The sequence below is a fragment of the Pseudorasbora parva genome, chromosome 17 (assembly GCF_024679245.1).
Source record: "Pseudorasbora parva isolate DD20220531a chromosome 17, ASM2467924v1, whole genome shotgun sequence".
Classification (NCBI taxonomy): domain Eukaryota; kingdom Metazoa; phylum Chordata; class Actinopteri; order Cypriniformes; family Gobionidae; genus Pseudorasbora; species Pseudorasbora parva.
The window spans coordinates 38,364,027-38,383,569 of NC_090188.1; the positions used below are offsets into that span (position 1 = coordinate 38,364,027).

Genomic DNA, 19,543 nt, shown 5'->3' on the forward strand with positions numbered 1-19,543 from the left:
CTAGTTATACATGCTTCATGAAAACATGAACCAAAAAAATACATAATCAGAATGAAAGATTACCTGTCCAGCAGAAATACAGCCAGCAATGAGTCGTTTTTCAGGTCCCTCAGTTCTCACCATTGTTGAAAAGCCACGCCGATATTTACTCACGTTTGATTTCTTTGTTTATCCAAAGACTTTTTGTGCATTGCTTTTACTTGTACTGTCTTCCTTTTTTGCATTGTTTGCCTTCGCTGATTGCAAAACCCGGCACCGTGCCTTTTGAATGCTTTTGCTCTTCCTAGGGGTGCGCGCATGTGTGGGCGGATCCTGTAGCAAAAGCGGTGGTCGCCATGGTAGAGAGAGAGAGTGACAGTCGCCCAAGCCAATCATTTGTTTCGTCCTGAACGAAAATAATGAGCGGTGTTTATTGCAGATTAAAAAGTCAAGAGTCACTCGATTTTTATACTCTCTTTTTCAGAGTACTCACATTTTAATTATGCATTGACATATAAAGAAAGTTTAAACAAATTTGGACAAAAGTGTTTTAGATCATTCTTACCTACCATATACTGTGTTACCTACCCTACCTTTAAGCAGTTACCTCTTGTTGATATTTGCAAAACCCTTACACTGCAAATCATCAATACTAGCCCTGTATATCTCTTGGATGCAGTTTTATCATAACATTTGAACCGACAGGTCAGACACAACAAAGACAAAAAATAAATCATAGAAAAATCCATTTAAAAAGGTGTAAACTGATTTATTCAGGCATCAGGCCATCACATCAACCCTATACAGCTTAATTAACAGAGTATACTGTTATCGGTTAAATCATTTATAAATAGACTGTACATCTGTAAAATAAATAATTCACTATTGCGTATTATAAGTCACTTGGTGTTTAAGGTTTTTGTTCCAGCTTTGAACGGTCTTGCTCTAATTGCTACAGGTCATGCGGCGTGAGAGTTGCGCTCCTGCAGTAGTCGTACAGTGCGAGCACAAAACATAGGCAGCTCCAGTTTCACATCTCTGTCTCTGCCAAAAAGCTCTCACCCAGTCCTGATGTCATCAGGACCATCTGGGAGCTGGAAGAGTCTGGAAGGGTCAGAGACAATTTGGTAAATGTTTGAAATGTATGAAGAGGACAGGACAAGGCTTTTCCAGTTCTTTGTCTACTAAAGGTTCTTCCTTAGCTCACATTCTCTCATCTTTGATTTATCCTCACACCTGTATGACATTTGTTTGCCCCGTGTATTTTTTAACGAATATCCTGGCCACTCTGTTTCATATAATCTACTTAAGTTTGGGGTCAGCAAGATGTTTTGTTTATGTTTTTGAAAGTGGTTACATTTTTTTGATATTTAAAATAACTGTTTTCTATTTGAATATATTGTGAAATGTAATTCATTCATGTCCTTCAGAAATCCTTCTAATATGAGGATTTATGATCCAAGAAAGATTAATGATTATTATCACGGTTGAAACAGTTGTGCTGCTTAAATATCTAACTGACCCTAAGCGAATTGAGAGAGGACTACACCAGGCTCCAAAATGACAATGTAAAAAAGGCTATGTTTTGCTGTCACTAAACTCTCTCTCTTAAATCTCCCCCTCTGTATTCTGAGGCATACACGCATACACCACACCTTGCCTGAGCCAATCAGCAGCCGGACACATGACCAGGTGATCTCCCCCACCCTCACAGAGACGGCAGTCCAGTGCAGCGGTACACACGAGACGCCTCGCTTGAGTTATGCTGAAGTTTAATAACTTGATATCGCCTTTTTGGTCAAAGTGTTGTGCGTGAATACAAAAGTAAGTTTGCTCTTTTTAATTATATAGTCGATGAGACCTGTATTCGTTCCTGTAAACAAGCTAAAACGCACGTGAGGTGACGATGTAGATGCGTGTATTCATGTCTATAACTTGCTAGATAGTATGCTTGTGTACAAATCTTTATCATCGTCAGTGCTAGTGTTACTTTTCATTATTATTACATGTTATGTTCCTATTTGAGGCAAGGTTCGCAGTGATACTCTGTATATAACGGGAGACTTGTTGTAAACAAATTGCTTTGTGCATGCGCACTCAGACCTGATAATGCGTTGCTCTCATCGAGCTTTGCAGCACTAACAAGGTGTCAGGTTACAGCTGTGCACCGGCAATAATGTAGAAGTTATAGCTGCTTTACATTTTGCTTCCAGTTTTTGGGACTAATGTTCATGTTTAGTTATTAATCTTAATTTATTGTCCTGTATTATGGTCAATATGTTTGATTATTGTAATTCAGTGCTATTATTGTTATGTATATTCATGTTTATGTTACTGTTTGTATTTTATAGAAAACCACAGATTAACACATTAACACGGCCCAACCAGCCAGTCTGTTGAGTGGTGAAAATAAATGGGTTATTCCCGGAAACACCTGAATCTTCGTGTGGTCTCTAATCGGACCGTCTTTGGTGGGTCAGTTCCCTGAGCCGGCAACTTGGCGTATAGAGTGACGAGCCACTTAAATCTAGAAACATTTTTTCATGGTCCTTCGAGCCGGAGTGTGGACTTACCAAAGAGATAGAAGATGTCACATGCTACAGATGTTGAGCCAACTGTGCGAGTCAGGAGGAAAAGCGTCCTTCCCACACGTTATGATCAGTATGATCTCACTGGCTTCACCATCCATAAGCCTGTTTCACAACCCATGTCATCACTCACTCATTCAACCAGACTGGCTGATGGCGATGAAGAAGATGAAGGTGCCACAGGTTTTACACCGCTGCTACCAGGATACGAGGCCGACAGCCCTCTACAGTGGTCCGATGAGGAGTGCGAGTCTACATCAGACATTGTACGGAGAGAGAATAAGGATCTCCGCCAAGCCCTGCATATGATTCAGCAGGAAAGGGACACAGTGCAGAGTGCAAATAACCAATATGCAAATGAGCTTTCTCAGCTTAAGCAACAAATGAAGCGGCTACAAATTCAAATGGACCATCAACGTCCTGGAAGTCCGCCCCTTTCACCTGTCACCTCTCCAAGGCAGTTTAGCTCCAGTCCTATACCTGCACCACGCACCCAACAACAGGAACGTTCTGATGATACAAGCTTCAGACCTGTACCAGCTCCTCGTTTCAAACTTCAAGGAGAGCACCCGACTGAAGGCAAGCTTCGAAGTCTTCCACACCCCCCACCTCCAGCATTTGCCTCCATTATCAAACCGAGCTCTTCCTACCATTATATGCCACAAGGGGGTCAGAGATCAAAGGTGCATTACTCCCACAGAAATGATTCCTCAAATTCTCCTTACAGAGACTCTCAAGACCCTGCCAGGCATCCACAAACGCCACGCCGGTCGCTTACTCCACCACCTTCCCCTGAACAGGAACTGATTTATCGAGGTCCAACTCCCACGATTCCTGATTTCATACATCCCAACCCAAGAGAGTTCTCACGATTGAAAATTGCTCTGGATAATATCCTCCCAGCTCATGCAACGGAACGGTTCAAATTTCAGGTACTGATGGACCATCTGAAATTAGAGGAGGCTCTACTAGTTGCTGACTCGTACTGCCATTCGCAACACCCTTACACCAGGACAATGGCTGCTTTAGATCAGCAGTACGGCCAGCCGCATCAACTAGCTCTACAACGGATTGCAGAGTTAATGGACGGCCCAAACATTTCTAGTGGAGACCAGAAGGCCTTTAGACTTTTCGCTCTCAAAGTCCGTTCACTGGTTGGCATGTTGGAGCAATTAGGTAGGAAGGGCACTTTTGAACTGCAGTGTGGGTCTCACGTGTCTCGGCTGCTTGGGAAGCTTCCACACGATCTGAGATCAGGGTTTCGGAGGTTTGCACATCCGCATCGTGTACCCATACCTACACTTCTGGATTTTGCAGAATGGTTAGAGTTCGAAATTCAAGTTCAAGAGGACACGACCAGGTATGCAAGCAATCAACGTCGAGGGCCTTCGACACGTACAAGAGAGATTATCAGAGACTCTAAGCCAGCCACTAAAAGCACTACAATCTTTCTGGGCACTGAGAATGTGATGTCAGAGTCTACACAGTCTGCTCCACCATCTAAGACATCTCTGAGACCCTACTGCCCCTACTGCGACAACAGTAAGCACTCTCTCAACCAGTGTACCAACTTCAAGCAGCTTACTAAAGACCAGAAACGAAGCTGGATCAAAGACAACAACAGATGTTGGCGCTGTGGTAGAACTCATAAGTCAGCAGAATGTAACTTAAAAATGCGTTGCAGACAGTGTAACAGTCGACACCTCCTGGCTCTGCATGACATCAGTACTGGAAAACCAGAGAATCCAAGGCCGGTTCAAGACGAAACTGCTGATACCAACACCTGTCTGCTCAACACCATGAATGAGATTCTCCTGATTCATAAGCCACCTACCAGCCGAAAGGTTCTACTTAAAATCAGCAAAGTGATTCTCAGAAATGGAAAGAAGAGGATGAACGCATACGCAATCCAAGATGATGGATCCGAGAGAACGATTCTCCTCCATAGTGCAGCTCAGCAGTTGGGCCTCAAAGGCCAGCCTGAAGACCTTCCGTTAAGAACAGTCAGGCAAGAGTTACAAGTTCTCAGAGGAGCAGCAGTCTCATTTACTATCTCCCCTACCGCTCAGCCCGCTAAACGGTATCACATCAAAGGTGCCTTTACTGCGCAACAGCTAAGCTTAGCAGAACACTCACACCCAGTGAAGAAGCTGAAGGAGAGATATCGACACCTTAAAGGGCTTCCATTGCACGATTTTGAAGCGGTCTGTCCGGTGCTGCTCATTGGGTCAGATTACCTCCATCTGATCACTCCTGTGGAACCAGTAAGGCTTGGCCCTCCAGGGGGACCAGCAGCTATAAAGACACGTCTCGGCTGGACATTACAGGGCCCGGTCCAACACTTGTGGAAGGACTTGACTGAACAACACTGTTTCTTCACTTCAGTTTCATTCCCCGAATCAGATCTCTACAAGCAAGTGGAGAAATTGTGGCAGATGGACATACTACCCTGGCGCAATGAAAAGATTTGCATTCGGTCCAGGCTGGATCAGGAGGCGGTGGAACTTCTGGAAAGGAAGACAGTAAGGGTCGAGGTGGATGGCATCAAGCGATACGCCACCCCTCTTTTACGAGTCAAGAACATGCCCGAACTCAGAGCACCGAAAGAAGCAGTCTTGTCGCAGCTGAGGGCAACAGAAAGGAGGCTGACAAGGATCCCAGAGCAAGCAGCCGCTTATACTGCAGAGATTTCAAAACTGGAACAAGCAGGCTATGTTAGGCAAGTGCCACAGAATGTTGAGACAGACTCTTCCTGCTCCTGGTACATCCCGCATCACATGGTGCATCACAATGGGAAAAACAGGATTGTCTTCAACTGCTCATTCCAATATCAGGGACAAAACCTGAATGAGCTTTTGCTCCCTGGACCAGTGTTAGGCCCATCCCTACTTGCTGTTCTGCTCAGATTTAGGGAACATTCGGTGGCAGTCAGCAGCGACATCAAGGGGATGTTCCACCAAATTAGACTGCTCTCAGAAGATAAACCGCTCTTGCGCTTTCTCTGGAGAGACTTAAACACACAGGAACTACCCCGAGTGTACGAATGGCAAGTCCTCCCTTTCGGGACTACCTGCAGCCCCTGCTGTGCCGTCTTTGCACTTCAGAAACATATACTTGACCATAGCCAGCCTGGAGATGATGTCCAGAATTCTGTGCGAAAATCCTTTTATGTAGACAACTGCCTACAAAGTTTCACCTCAGCAGAGGAAGCAAGATGTTTCGTTGACCGGATAAGGAACCTGCTGGCAGACGGTGGCTTCGAGTTGAGGCAGTGGTCCAGCAATGCTCCTTCAACAATAAGTCACCTGCCCCAAGATGCCATATCAGACAGTGCAGAACTCTGGATCTCACAAGGCCAAACAGACAGCAAGGAATCGACATTGGGGCTTCTCTGGAACCATCAGTCTGACACAATCTCCTACAAATACCGTGCCAAGGGCAGTAGTGAGACTACCATGCGTAACATATACAGAATCTTAGCCAGCCAGTACGACCCGTTGGGTTACCTCATCCCTTATACCACTCGTGCCAAGATAATTGTACAGCGACTGTGGGACAAAAAACGGGATTGGGACGATCCACACTTGCCCACAGATCTGTTACAAACTTGGATTGAATGGGAGGAGGAGCTACCAGCCCTACCAAATATTGTTCTTCCACGATGCTACTGTAGCCCCACCAAAGACACTGGAACAAGCCTACGAGACATACACGTTTTCTGTGATGCCTCCGAACGTGCATATGGCTCTGTGGCATATCTTCGAACAGAAGATCAACATGGGCAAACAGAGGTAGCCTTCTTAACAGCAAGATCACGTGTAGCACCAAAAAAACAACAATCTGTTCCCAGACTGGAATTGTGCGCTGCATTGACAGGAGCTCAACTTGCCAAATTGCTCAAAACCGAGTTGAACCTGCCCATACGGCAAATAATCTTGTGGACCGACTCCACCACCGTCCTAACGTGGTTACAATCTGAATCTTGCCGATTCAAAGTATTTGTAGGGACCCGGGTAGCAGAGATTCAAGATCTCACAGAGCAACACAGTTGGAGATACGTACCATCCGCAAGTAATCCAGCCGATGACATCACTCGGGGAAAGAGTCTACTCGAGCTCAACACAGGAAGCCGCTGGTGCCAAGGACCGCTGTTCCTGAAAGATCCACCCAATCTGTGGCCGGAATGCCCCAGTCCAAAGGTACTAGACAATAAAGAATTGCGTAAAACAGATTCTAGTACTCTGGTCTGCTTTACATCAACTAATTTCAGTCAGTTTAAGACTCTGAAGGAGCTAATCGAGTCCATGGCTCTTCAAGGGGCGGCCGATGGTAAGCCCACAGCCAGTGACTACCGAAATGCTGAGATTGGTGTTTTGCAGCAAGCACAACAGGAATGCTTTCCATCAGAATTGGAACAACTAAAAACCAGTAAACCGCTTGCCCGCAACAGTAGACTAAGAGCACTGTCCCCAGAACTCGACGTAGAAACTAACTTGATCAGAGTTGGCGGACGTTTACGACATAGTCCCTACCTTGAACCTGACAACATACACCCTATAGTACTCGACCAAAGGCATCCCATTACCAAACTTATCATCCAAAGTTATGATTCCAAACTTTGCCATCCAGGTCCTGAGAGGGTGTTCGCTGAACTCCGGCGGAAGTACTGGGTTCTGCGTGGTAGAGAGGCCATAAAGCATCTGCAGCGAGGGTGTGCGCAGTGCCAAAAATGGAGAAAAAACCCAGAGGTACCTAAAATGGCGGACCTTCCCCCAGCGAGACTACGTCTTTTCAAGCCCGCCTTTTACTCCACTGGTGTGGACTGCTTTGGTCCCTATGCTGTCAGAACGGGTCGACGCAGTGAGAAAAAATGGGGGATAATATTCAAATGCCTCACCACCAGAGCAGTATACATCGATATCCTCCATAGTCTGGAAAGTGACTCCTTCCTTATGGCCCTCAGACGGTTCACAGCTAGACGAGGGAAACCCCATGAGCTCTGGTCAGATCAAGGCACAAACTTCAGAGGAGGTGAAAGAGAGCTAAAGGAAGCTTTTGCAGCTCTTGTTCCAGACCTTCAGAGACAGTTGGCTGAGCAGCAGATTGAATTCAATTTTAACCCTCCAAATGCGCCACACTTTGGAGGTTGCTGGGAGCGAGAAATTCGCTCATTGAAAAACGCACTGAGGGTTACTCTTGGAGCTCAATCGGTGACTATTGAGGTCCTTCAAACTGTGCTGGTGGAGATTGAAGGAATCTTGAACTCCAAACCACTGGGATATACATCATCTGATGTCTCTGATCCTGATCCGATCACTCCAAATTGTCTCCTGATGGGGCGGCCAGATGCTTCGCTTCCCTTGACAGTATACCCCCAGTCTGAGCTTGTCAGTCGGCGACGCTGGCGTCACAGCCAAATCCTAGCGGACCAATTCTGGAGGCACTACCTCAAATTCTACCTCCCTGGCCTTCAAAGCCGTCAAAAATGGCAAAGCGACACTCCAGAAGTCAAGGTTGGCACTACGGTTTTGATCGTGGATCCTCAGCTACCCAGAGCTCTCTGGCCAGTGGGGAAGGTGTCAGAAGTTTTCCCTGGAGCTGATACCAGAGTGAGAACAGCAAAGGTTCAGGTGGGAGAAAAAACTTACACTCGGCCAGCTGCACGCCTTATACAATTACCTGCCATTCCTGACTAAAGTAATTGTAAATCCATAGTAGATTAGAAGCCCTTTTGCAGATGTACATATTTCCTTGTGGAAATCTGGGGGCGGCTGTAAAAAAGGCTATGTTTTGCTGTCACTAAACTCTCTCTCTTAAATCTCCCCCTCTGTATTCTGAGGCATACACGCATACACCACACCTTGCCTGAGCCAATCAGCAGCCGGACACATGACCAGGTGATCTCCCCCACCCTCACAGAGACGGCAGTCCAGTGCAGCGGTACACACGAGACGCCTCGCTTGAGTTATGCTGAAGTTTAATAACTTGATATCGCCTTTTTGGTCAAAGTGTTGTGCGTGAATACAAAAGTAAGTTTGCTCTTTTTAATTATATAGTCGATGAGACCTGTATTCGTTCCTGTAAACAAGCTAAAACGCACGTGAGGTGACGATGTAGATGCGTGTATTCATGTCTATAACTTGCTAGATAGTATGCTTGTGTACAAATCTTTATCATCGTCAGTGCTAGTGTTACTTTTCATTATTATTACATGTTATGTTCCTATTTGAGGCAAGGTTCGCAGTGATACTCTGTATATAACGGGAGACTTGTTGTAAACAAATTGCTTTGTGCATGCGCACTCAGACCTGATAATGCGTTGCTCTCATCGAGCTTTGCAGCACTAACAAGGTGTCAGGTTACAGCTGTGCACCGGCAATAATGTAGAAGTTATAGCTGCTTTACATTTTGCTTCCAGTTTTTGGGACTAATGTTCATGTTTAGTTATTAATCTTAATTTATTGTCCTGTATTATGGTCAATATGTTTGATTATTGTAATTCAGTGCTATTATTGTTATGTATATTCATGTTTATGTTACTGTTTGTATTTTATAGAAAACCACAGATTAACACATTAACACGGCCCAACCAGCCAGTCTGTTGAGTGGTGAAAATAAATGGGTTATTCCCGGAAACACCTGAATCTTCGTGTGGTCTCTAATCGGACCGTCTTTGGTGGGTCAGTTCCCTGAGCCGGCAACTTGGCGTATAGAGTGACGAGCCACTTAAATCTAGAAACATTTTTTCAGACAAGTAACTGATTACATGTAATTCCAACATTAAAGTACTTGTAATTAGATTATAGAGGTGCTGGACGGATAATTAGAATATCATCAAAAAGTTGGTTTAACTAATTCCATTTAAAAAGTGAAACTTGTACATTATATTCATTCATTACACACAGACTAATATATTTCAAATGTTTATTTATGTGGTTCTTGAAGCACTGACTCCAGCTGCAGTCCACTCTTTGTGAATCTCCCCTGATTTTTGAATGGGGTTTGTTTCACAATCCTCTCCAGGGTGCGGTTCTCCCTATTGCTTGTACACTTTTTTCTACCACATCTTTTCCTTCCCTTCACATCTCTATTAATGTGCTTGGACACAGAGCTCTTTTACAATGACCTTTTGTGTCTTGCCCTCCTTTTGCAAGGTGTCAGTGGTCCTCTTTTGGACAACTGTCAAGTCAGCAGTCTTTCCCATGATTGTGGAGCCTACAGGACTAGACTGAGAGACCATTTAAAGGCCTTTGCAGTTTTTTTTTTTTTTTTTAGCTGATTAGAGTGTGGCACCAGTTGTCTTCAGTATTGCAACTTTTCACAATACTCAAATTTTCTGAGATACAGAATTTGGGATTTTCCTTAGTTGTCAGTTATAACCATCAAAAAAATAAAAATAAATAAACATTTGAAATATATCAGTCTGTGTGTAATGAACAAATATAATATAAAAGTTTCACTTTTTGAATGGCATTAGTGAAATAAATAAACTTTTTGATGATATTCTAATTATATGACCCACACACACACACACACACACACACACACACACACACACACACACACACACACACACACACACACACACACACACACACACACACACACACACACACACACACACACACACACACACACACACACACACACACACTCCCTCCCTGCAACTTGTGAACTATATATCAAATCAGTGAGGAACAAAAATGTAATCTTGCCCAAACTCTGAAATTGACTATAAAAGTCTATAAAACGGTGCGTCTACACCATGGACACCATAGGGTCTGTTTACTCCTGGTATTTAGATGCGTTTTGGTCGATCGGATCACAAGTAGACGATGGAGACACATTCCCATTTACACCTGGGGCCTGATGTATACACACTTTTTTTTCACTTTTCCATTTGAACATTTCCACATTTAATATGTCCCTCTCATTAATGAAGTTAAGCACTGAACATACATGAAATCATTATCCAGGAGTTCACATTTTTATATGAATTTAAATAGAAATATTTGCAGCGGATGCTGTTTTATTACGGCACTTTAAAGGTGCACTATGTAGTATTTTTGCAGTAAAACATCCAAAAACCACTAGGCCAGTGTTATATATTTTGTTCAGTTGAGTACCTACAATATTCCAGATGTTTCCAACTATTTGTAAATTGTGAGAAAATTGCTATTTTAACTAAGGACAGGGACGTTTCAGCATAGCGTTTGAGAGAGTCGCCGGTCAATCGCGTCATATCTGCGTTCCCCTCGGTTTGGGCTTTTATTTGGCAGGAGCGCTTTTCTCTTAGCAGTGTGAACAAGTGAACGCACAGAGTAACGTCATAACATCATTTTAAACACAGTTAAATGTATCTAATATGATAAACAGAGCTGCATTACCTCAAAATCATAACCGGAAAAGCAGATCTGTGCAGGCGCCTGGGGACTGTGTCCCGTCATAATAAAAGTCCCGGTATTCGCGAGGCGGGCATTTGTTTAACAATCGCTCCAGCAGCCGTGTTCAGCTCCACAACACTCGGTCCTGCTCTGCTTCACACTACAGTAACGTTAATAACCGCATCCATGAACGTGATTTCTGCCTGAGTCCTATTTTCCACCGGCTGTGAGGTGAAGACCACATCTCCCAAGATGCTGCGCTCACACTTTGCGTCATCAAACTACGCATTTGTTTTGAATAGGCGCCCTCCAGTGGACAGAAAGTTGCATAGTGCACCTTTAAGGGTGGTTTGCACTAATAAAGATTATTTAGCCTGGCGTTGGATCACCCTCCTCCTGCTCGATCAGCACAACTCGATTTAAAATCCAGATCAATAAATCCTAGATTAGTGTTAAACTTAATTTAATCCTTATTGTGTTTTTCACATTAAGCGTTTCAGAACGTCCCGCTGTTTTAGTGATTGAAATATGGCGGCAGGTTCTGTGTATAGATCAAAAGTCAAAAACTTGCATCTTGGTCATATTTTTTGTTTTTAACATGCTAAATGGACAGGCTTTGCTGCAGTTCTATGGCTGTTTTGCCCTCCAGGCCTCCGCGACAGTCACCTGACTGAAAACTATTCATATTATGAAAAATACCATTTGAAGGATAGATTTTGAAGGAAACGGTAAGATATGCACAGTTTAATTTCAAAAATGTTTTGTAAGTGACGCGAGTCAGGCAATAATTTACAATGCAAAAATAAGGCTAATCTGTTCACATAAAAAGCGTATAAACATCCTAAAATATATGTTTACCTTATAGGCAAAATTGCATAATTTTGATTTGTTTAAAACAATTAAAAATACTATTTGGCCAGTGGAAAATAATGAGAATAACTCTTCTCTGAAATGCACTTTATACAATTTTGATTTATTTATTCTAAATCAAGACAAGGATACTGAATGATTTTAGTAATGTAATGTGACAGCACAAATGTCATTTATAGTCATATTTTCTTAATGTCTTGCATCACTAAACATGGCATCATTTGGATGGAGCTGTTCGTATGGAAATGATATGCAGGTGAGCTTATGCATGGTAAAACTAGGCGCTGTACGCTCCATATATGGTTATTTCAGAGGAGATGGATGTACGCACAATCTTCACATGCGCAAAATCTTGCTTCTTTTAGGATGAAAACCACATAAAGTTTCATACATGAGGCCCCTGGTGTTTAATCTCTTTTGTCCACGTTCGACCACTTCTGTCCTGATTTCTTCGAGGGGAGGGTCTATGGGCGGGTAAATGTATGGGCTTGTTCAGATCTTTCGATCTAATGGGCAAAATAAGCTTTTTTACATATGAGTGCAATTTACATATGAACGCGACAGAAAAACATACGGAGAGCAGCAGCTTTAGTTTCTGCTCTGACAACCGCAAGACCAGCCAAACTAGTGTGTGCTAGAAATCAGGAATGGTGAGAGAACACTGAGATTGGTACATTATTCATCTTCAAACCAAACTTGGGTCTTTAAACAAAGTTTAAAGGAACTGTACGTATTTCAATTAATAATAAAATGATCTTGATATGTCACTAGACATTAAGAAATCATGTTAATTTCAAATACTTATATCACTGACAACAGTAGTCCGGCTAGTTGTAGGCATCTTTTGTAGCTGTTCGAACACACTCGATGAGCGTTTACACTACAAAAGCAATCCGGTCAAGTGGATTTTCAACTACAAAAGTGAAAGTGGACAAGCTCAAAATGTTTTAGTTCTCATTTACACCTGGATTTAGCGTCATCCATTTGTGGGCCGATCGACCAAAACCCATCTTAATACCAGGAGTAAACAGGGCCTATTGATTGTAGTGATATGGAGTACTTGTTTGATACTTTTAAGTTTTTTTTTTTTTTTAGTGTGGTCATTTTGGAGCTTGGCATCTCCAGTGCCCATTAACCTTCATTATATGGTCAGGATATGCTTCCAAAATTCACCTTTTGCACAGAAAGTCATACAGGTTTAGAGCGGCATGAAGTTGAGTGATCATTTTTGGCTGAACTCTTCCTTTAAAATGTATCTTTAATAATAATAACCTCTAAGTCTAAAGACTTCAGTACATACAGGACAGAGAACTCACAACTTGGCCATTATAAGAAATTCAAATTTCTATTTCGTAAGTAGTAAATGATCTCTCCTAGATGATGCATGGGAAATGTGAATTTCTGTACTTCCCTTTTGCCCCAGCCTCTTAGAGCCAGTTACTGCAGGAAAGTCATCCACACACAAAGAGGGAAAGAGAAATCGGGAAATCTAAGTGAAACAGTCTTGAAGTAAAGAGAACAGGCTGAGAGAGAGCGGCTGGGTCAGCCCTTACTGCTGTGGGGAACCCAGTTGGGTTTCTCCCTGGGGGTCACCGAGCTGCCGCGGGCCTCTCCGTCCTTATCTTCCTCTTCTTCGCCTTCGGAGAGGAGGTCCGAGATCTGCTGCTGCAGCTCAGGGCTGATGTCGTTCTCCGCCAGGACCAGGACACGGAGGCAGGTGGGGTAGTTCTCCACCATATCTAGGAAGACCTGACCACAGAGGAACAAGGAAAGGCATGAGGAAAATTTGACACTGAAAAACTGGTAAGAAATAAATACTTAAAGGGTTAATTCACCCACAAATGAAAATTCTCTCATTAATTACTCACCCTCATGTCGTTCGACACCTGTAAGACCTCCGTTCATCTTCAGACACAGATGAAGATATTAGTGTTGAGATCCGATGGCTCAGAAAGGCCTTCATTGACACCAATGTCATTTCCTCTCTCAAGACCCATAAAGGCACTAAAGACGTCGTTACAAAGCCCATCTCACTACAGCGGCTCTACAATCATTTTATGAAGACACGAGAATAGTTAAAAAAAACTAAATAACGACTTATATAGTGATGGGCCGATTTCAAAACAAAGATTTGAACAGTTATGAATCAGCGTATTGATTCACGATTTGGATCGCGTGTCAAACTGCTGATATCACGAGACATTGGCGATCTGAATCATGAATCGATACGCTGATTCATAACCGTTCGAATCTTTGTTTTGAAATCGGCCCATCACTATATAAGTCGTTATTTATTTATTTTTGCGCAAAAAAACTATTCTCGTGGCTTCATAAAATGATTGTATTATATCATGGGCTTTGTAACGACGTCTTTAGTGCCTTTATGGGTCTTGAGAGAGGAAATGACATTGGTGTCAATGAAGGCCTTTCTGAGCCATCGGATCTCAACACTAATATCTTCATTTGTGTTCTGAAGATGAACGGAGGTCTTAAGCCTAGTTCAGACTGCACGATTTTCAAACTCGTCGGGTCACTGCTCTATTCACACTGCATGACTATCTGGGTTATTATTCAGTCACTGCTGTGTTCACACTGCACGATGGTTTGACGACAGAGGAGTTCACACTGCATGACTGAACAACAGGAACAATCGCCGACAACTCTCTCTCTCTCGGGTGCGCAAACTACGTTTCCCAAACACACGTGCGATGTGCCGAGTAAACAACGCGAGATCACACGTGCGTCAGACCGGAGTTCTCGCGCGAGACTTGGAATTGTTATTAAAAATGATAAACTGCACAAAGTTTGCTTCAAATTGTATGTGCGCTGATTTGTGGAGAAAAAGAAAAAAGATTATGGCGGTAGAAATTGTTGGAGAGACAAAGGGAGCCAGGATTTTGTTCCGCAAAGACAGTTTGAGGTAAATAAATAATTATTTAATGTGCTGCTGCTGCGGCTGGATGTGCAAATGTTTGGCGTTTGTTTCTGTTTGATAGAATTGTAAATATATTTATTAAAATACTGATATTCTGCTTTATAACTCCTCCCTGAACCTCCTGCTGCCCTGTATCTCACTCTCTCATTGGCTGTCGGTGTATTTCTCAGTCAGAACGCTGTTCACACAGCAGGAGTTTGAATCGCCGACAGGTCCAGATATTTAGCATGCCAAATATCTCACCGGCGTCGGCGACTCGTCGGCGATTCTCTCTGATCGCGTCTTTGATTATTCATACTGCGTGATTGTCACTCGCGTGCACGAGCACCGATTTGCCTGTGATCTCGGGCATTTGACGGCGATTTCACAAAACCTGTCGGCGACTCAAAATCGGGGCAAAAATCGGGCAGTGTGAACTAGGCTTTACAGGTGACGAATGACATTAGAGTAAGTAATTATTGACATATTTTTCATTTTTGGGTGAACTAACCCTTTAATAAATAAATCTCATGCGCTCATATCATAAACAGTCCGGCGGCACAAAATATCTTGTACATAGTAGGTGGCACTATTGCACCCAAACGCTTGTTGCTACCTGTAATAAACTGGGGGAAAAAGAAAACCGATTGTGTAGCTACCATACAAAATCATGTCAGAGGAAAAAGTTAGCTCACCATTGTGGGAGTTTTTTGGATTGCATCAAAAAGACAGGTTGTAAAGGCCTAATCGCATTAAGGACAATAACTATAATGATAACTATATAGATTAAGTTATAAATTGTTTGAGGGCAGCCAATAGCCGTTTTTCCACTGTTGGGCCCTGCCAGGGCTTTCAACGGGCCGGCCTGGCCGTGGTGCCACGGTGGGTAAATGATGTAACCGTTCAGGGTTGCCAGCTCTCAAGCACTTGGCTTGAGACACGCTTTCAGGGTCTGTCACACGCTCTCACTCTGCCCAACTTAATCTCACGCCAAATTACCAAACCTGCTTTTGATATTAAACAAAGCTAAGCTTTAAAAAAAAAAAAACATTTTAATGCGAAATTCAAACAACAAATAGCATTTTGGCGCTAATGAGGCATAATATTAAAGCCAGAGGCGAAAAAACTGAGTTGTGTCATGCTCTCGTCTCCCAGGGGTGCGCGGTCACGTGGCTCTTGGAGCGCTCAATACTTCTAGCGCTGTGTCAGTGCATTTGAATGGCTTAAGCGGATACACAACCGTTTCACTATACAGATGTTTGCAGCAAGTTTTGGTAAACAGTACAGCATAGTGTGCATTGATTATTAAGTCAGCCATATTAACAGGATCGTTTTATTATGGAGAGTGATAAAGATGCAACATTGTTAACATCAATGTTATTTATATATTTAGCCCTCAGGTATTCCTAATGGTCACACTAATACTCATTGATGGTCAAATGTGACCATACACCATAACAATTTTTCAATTAAATAAATGTTCTATATTTTAGTTCAATAATATTTATTGAATATTTTGAGGAGATTGTTTGGTATTAAATACTATTTGTGCAATAATTATTGTCAATTAATGACCACTTAAATATTTGTATTCTAATATTTTTATTATTTATATTACAGTTAGTATAGTAATTAAGGTTAATATAGAGGCAAATTAGAGTCATTTTGTGGCTAAAAAATAGTAATGTTCATTTGTAATGGCATACCCAGTAGGTGCCTTATGGCTCTTTAATAAATATACATGTATTTAATCTAGTTGCTCAAAAAATTATTGCAGTCTTGCATTTTAATAAATATTTAGATATGATGATTAAACACTAGATTTCTTTAAATGTGAAATTTTAAAATGTTAATAACTTGCATCCTAATATTTTTAATGAAGAATGATACCTATATAAGCACACACAAGTTAATATTAATGAATGCGAGCACATATAGTTTGACCCAAGAAACATTTAAAAAAGTTCTAAAATAGTGCTAAGACAAACAATTTTTTCCTTATTATGTACAGTATATATATATATATATTGTATATACAGGCTATATAGTACATATGAATTGATACTGAATCGAGATTGAAAGTTTCACTCCAACCTGAACTTAAACGTTGGCAACCCTTTGTAACCAGTGTTGCGTCTGAACAGTGTGTAAGACAGACTATCGCAGCAAGCCTTGACTGGCCCACAGAGAGTCCTGAACTCAACCTCATCTAACACCTTTAGAAATGAACATTCACAGCCTTCACGTCCAACATCAGTGCTTGACCTCACAAATCCAGTGGATGACTAGGCAATAAATCCCACAGAAACTCTCCAAAAGGTCATGGAAAGACTTCCCAGAGAAGTGGAAGCTGTTATAGCTGCAAAGGAGAGTCCGACTCCATATTAATGGCAAAGTATTTCGAATGCAATCCCTATTGGTGTAATGGTCCAGTGTCCCAATACTTTCATGTATATAATGTGTGACTTATAAACAAATGTAATGATGGAGTCAGTGTCTTCTCTTGCCTCTGGCTCGCTGCAGAGAAAGTGAGATTCAAATGTTCACCTGGATTCTCAGCTAAACTGCCCAAAAGACTTGCTGGAAACATTATAAAAATAGTCCAAGAATTCAATCATCATCAATCATCATGCAATGGACATTTAGTAGTATTCAATGAATGATTGCCGTTTCAATTCTATGTTAGTGTGCTTTAAGGTGCAGTTACATTAGTGAAATTTAGTGGGAAAAAAGCCATTGTCTGATTGTCAATAGTGTAGCGATGTATGAAGCGCAGCGAACACCGAATCAATTTCAAACCGAGCAGCTTTCTGTCAACGCAGCGAATCTTTCGCCCTCCCAAGAAATCCCGATCGCATGTATTCCTATTGAAACGACTGGGTTTACCAGTGAAAATTCACTGAGCCACAGTAAATGACACTGCGCCTTTAAGTTGCCCATGTTTGGCTGTTGTTTAATAGGTTGTTTTGGAAGAAAAGCTAATAAGAACATGTGTCAGAATATGCACATTATCATCTTATCACTTAAAGTGATAGTTCACCCCAAAATGAAAATGTGATGTTTATCTGCTTACCCCCAGACATCCAATATGCAGGTGTGTTTGTTTCTTGTATCTTGTACATTTGACCTCACTTGCAGGAAGTGATGGTGCGGTCGCGGCTTTTATACATAGTGTTGTATTTGAGGTAAAATAATCATATAAATACAGTTGGGTTTCTCGTAGAAACCGATCGTTTCTTGTCTTAAGACATCAAAGTCTCATCACGAGCCACAGGGTTTAATGTGGATTTGTATGTCTATGTGTTTTTTACTCTCATAGTGACTCTTATAGAAAAACATCCCATTGATATGCATTATTTGATGAAGATTTTTAACTTGATTATTTGAGTTAAAAATCTTCATTTGTGTTCTACTGAAGAAACAAACACACCTACATCTTGGATGCCCTGGGGGAAGCAGATTAACATCACATTTTTGGGTGAACGATCCCTTTAAAGACCCTTCCTGTGGTGAAAAGCAAGTTTTTAATGTAGTTTGTATGTCTTTGTCTGTGGTGTTTGCAAAATCCATTGAGACAAACCAATCAGGTCAAAGTGTGAGCGGGCTTTAGCATATTATTAACTGATCTGAAGCAGTGGAGTCTCAAGAGGAGCAGGTTATCCCAGGATAGTTTTCTGTTGAAATGAAAAATCAGATTTAGATTTAGCTAAATCTACCCGATTTTTCATATCATCAGAAAACTATACTGGGATAACCTGCTCCTCTTGAGACTCCAGAATTATGTATATGATTTATAATTTATGATGAACTATATGCATTTCTCCACTGATGTTCAAAGCCTTTCTAAGGATGCTGACTGAGACTGAAGACAGACTGAGATGGGAAAGGGGAACATGTTTTGTGTAACATTATTAGCTGTTAAATAACAAAGTCGAGCAAAAGGATAATCATATTAATTATCGTTATGTGTCCGACATTGTAAAGAGCACCAATGTGCAGTGCACAATGTAAGTGCACTTAATGTGCGCACAAATGTGTGTATTTCTGAGCTTATGTAAGTGAGTGGATGCGGGGCTAATTTAGATATTCATAGTCTGTGCATAACCAAATGAAGCAAGGGTGTAGAACTACATTCACGCTCTTTAAAGGCACAAATCATTTTTTAAAGGCACACATCGTTTTTTAAATATGTCATTTTGGTGATCAAAGATGAGATTTTAGGGATACAATTATTGACTACAGGGTAACTTAAAAACTCATGATACAGTAGGCACAAAGGATGACATACTACACCTGCTGAAATTCTCCAACCAATGCACACTTTACCATCCCATGACATCAAGACAGATGAGGAGCTATCAAGACTTCAGTGTGATTTTTCAGGACAAAGGTCCAAACCTTGTAATTACAGCCCTCATGAGAGGAACACAAACACTGAGAGCACAAATAAGATGTTCTGTCCAACCTTGCCCTCTAGTGGAGAATTATTAAGACACACTGAATAACCCTCTGCTGATTCTCCCTCCTGTTGACAGTCCCTAAGGAAACAGCAAAGGTTTAAGAGCTTTTAAAGGAATAGTTCAGCCATTTGCTGATGGCATAATCCATTTTGTATTGCCACTGGGGTGTTTTTTTTTTCTTCTTCCATGAAACACAGATGAAGATAAATTTAGACATTCTGCGTAACATCTCATTTTGTGCTTCACAGAAGAAAGATAATAATATGAGGATGACAGAGGTATTATGGCTTTAAGTTGTGCTTAATCCATTATTTCCCTCCACAGTGCTATTTCTCAGCAGGTGGTGAT

At 41.8% G+C, this 19,543-nt stretch overlaps 2 protein-coding genes and 1 long non-coding RNA gene across 5 annotated transcripts in view; 2 read left to right on the top strand and 1 right to left on the bottom strand.

Moving 5' to 3' along the window:
• Positions 1-727: 727 nt before the first annotated feature.
• The window catches only part of lrrc73 (leucine rich repeat containing 73), a 29,142-nt gene continuing 10,326 nt past the window's right edge, over positions 728-19,543 (bottom strand). The window contains exons 5-6 of one of the 2 annotated variants that reach the window (XM_067421394.1): positions 13,375-13,570; positions 728-1,083 (exon numbers count right to left, since the gene is read on the bottom strand). In XM_067421394.1, the coding sequence (XP_067277495.1) occupies positions 1,010-1,083; positions 13,375-13,570 (270 nt within the window). In that variant the 3' untranslated portion in view covers positions 728-1,009. Of the gene's footprint in view, positions 1,084-12,873; positions 13,262-13,374; positions 13,571-19,543 lie in introns of those variants that run through there. The other variant, XM_067421393.1, reaches the window with a different exon arrangement.
• On the top strand, positions 1,062-10,221 carry LOC137044980 (uncharacterized). The gene is made up of 2 exons (XR_010898664.1): positions 1,062-1,547; positions 9,323-10,221. It is a non-coding gene; the product is annotated as an uncharacterized lncRNA (long non-coding RNA).
• On the top strand, positions 1,554-9,314 carry LOC137044978 (uncharacterized). 2 transcript variants are annotated; one of them, XR_010898663.1, is made up of 3 exons: positions 1,554-1,803; positions 2,331-8,596; positions 9,124-9,314. XR_010898663.1 is itself a non-coding variant. In XM_067421392.1 (2 exons), the coding sequence occupies exon 2, from the start codon at positions 2,567-2,569 to the stop codon at positions 8,261-8,263; it is 5,697 nt and encodes a 1,898-aa protein (XP_067277493.1). In that variant the 5' UTR covers positions 1,554-1,803; positions 2,331-2,566; the 3' UTR covers positions 8,264-9,065. The 2 variants fall into 2 exon arrangements, 1 of the variants encoding a protein (XP_067277493.1); XM_067421392.1 differs by lacking the exon at positions 9,124-9,314 and having other exon boundaries at positions 2,331-9,065.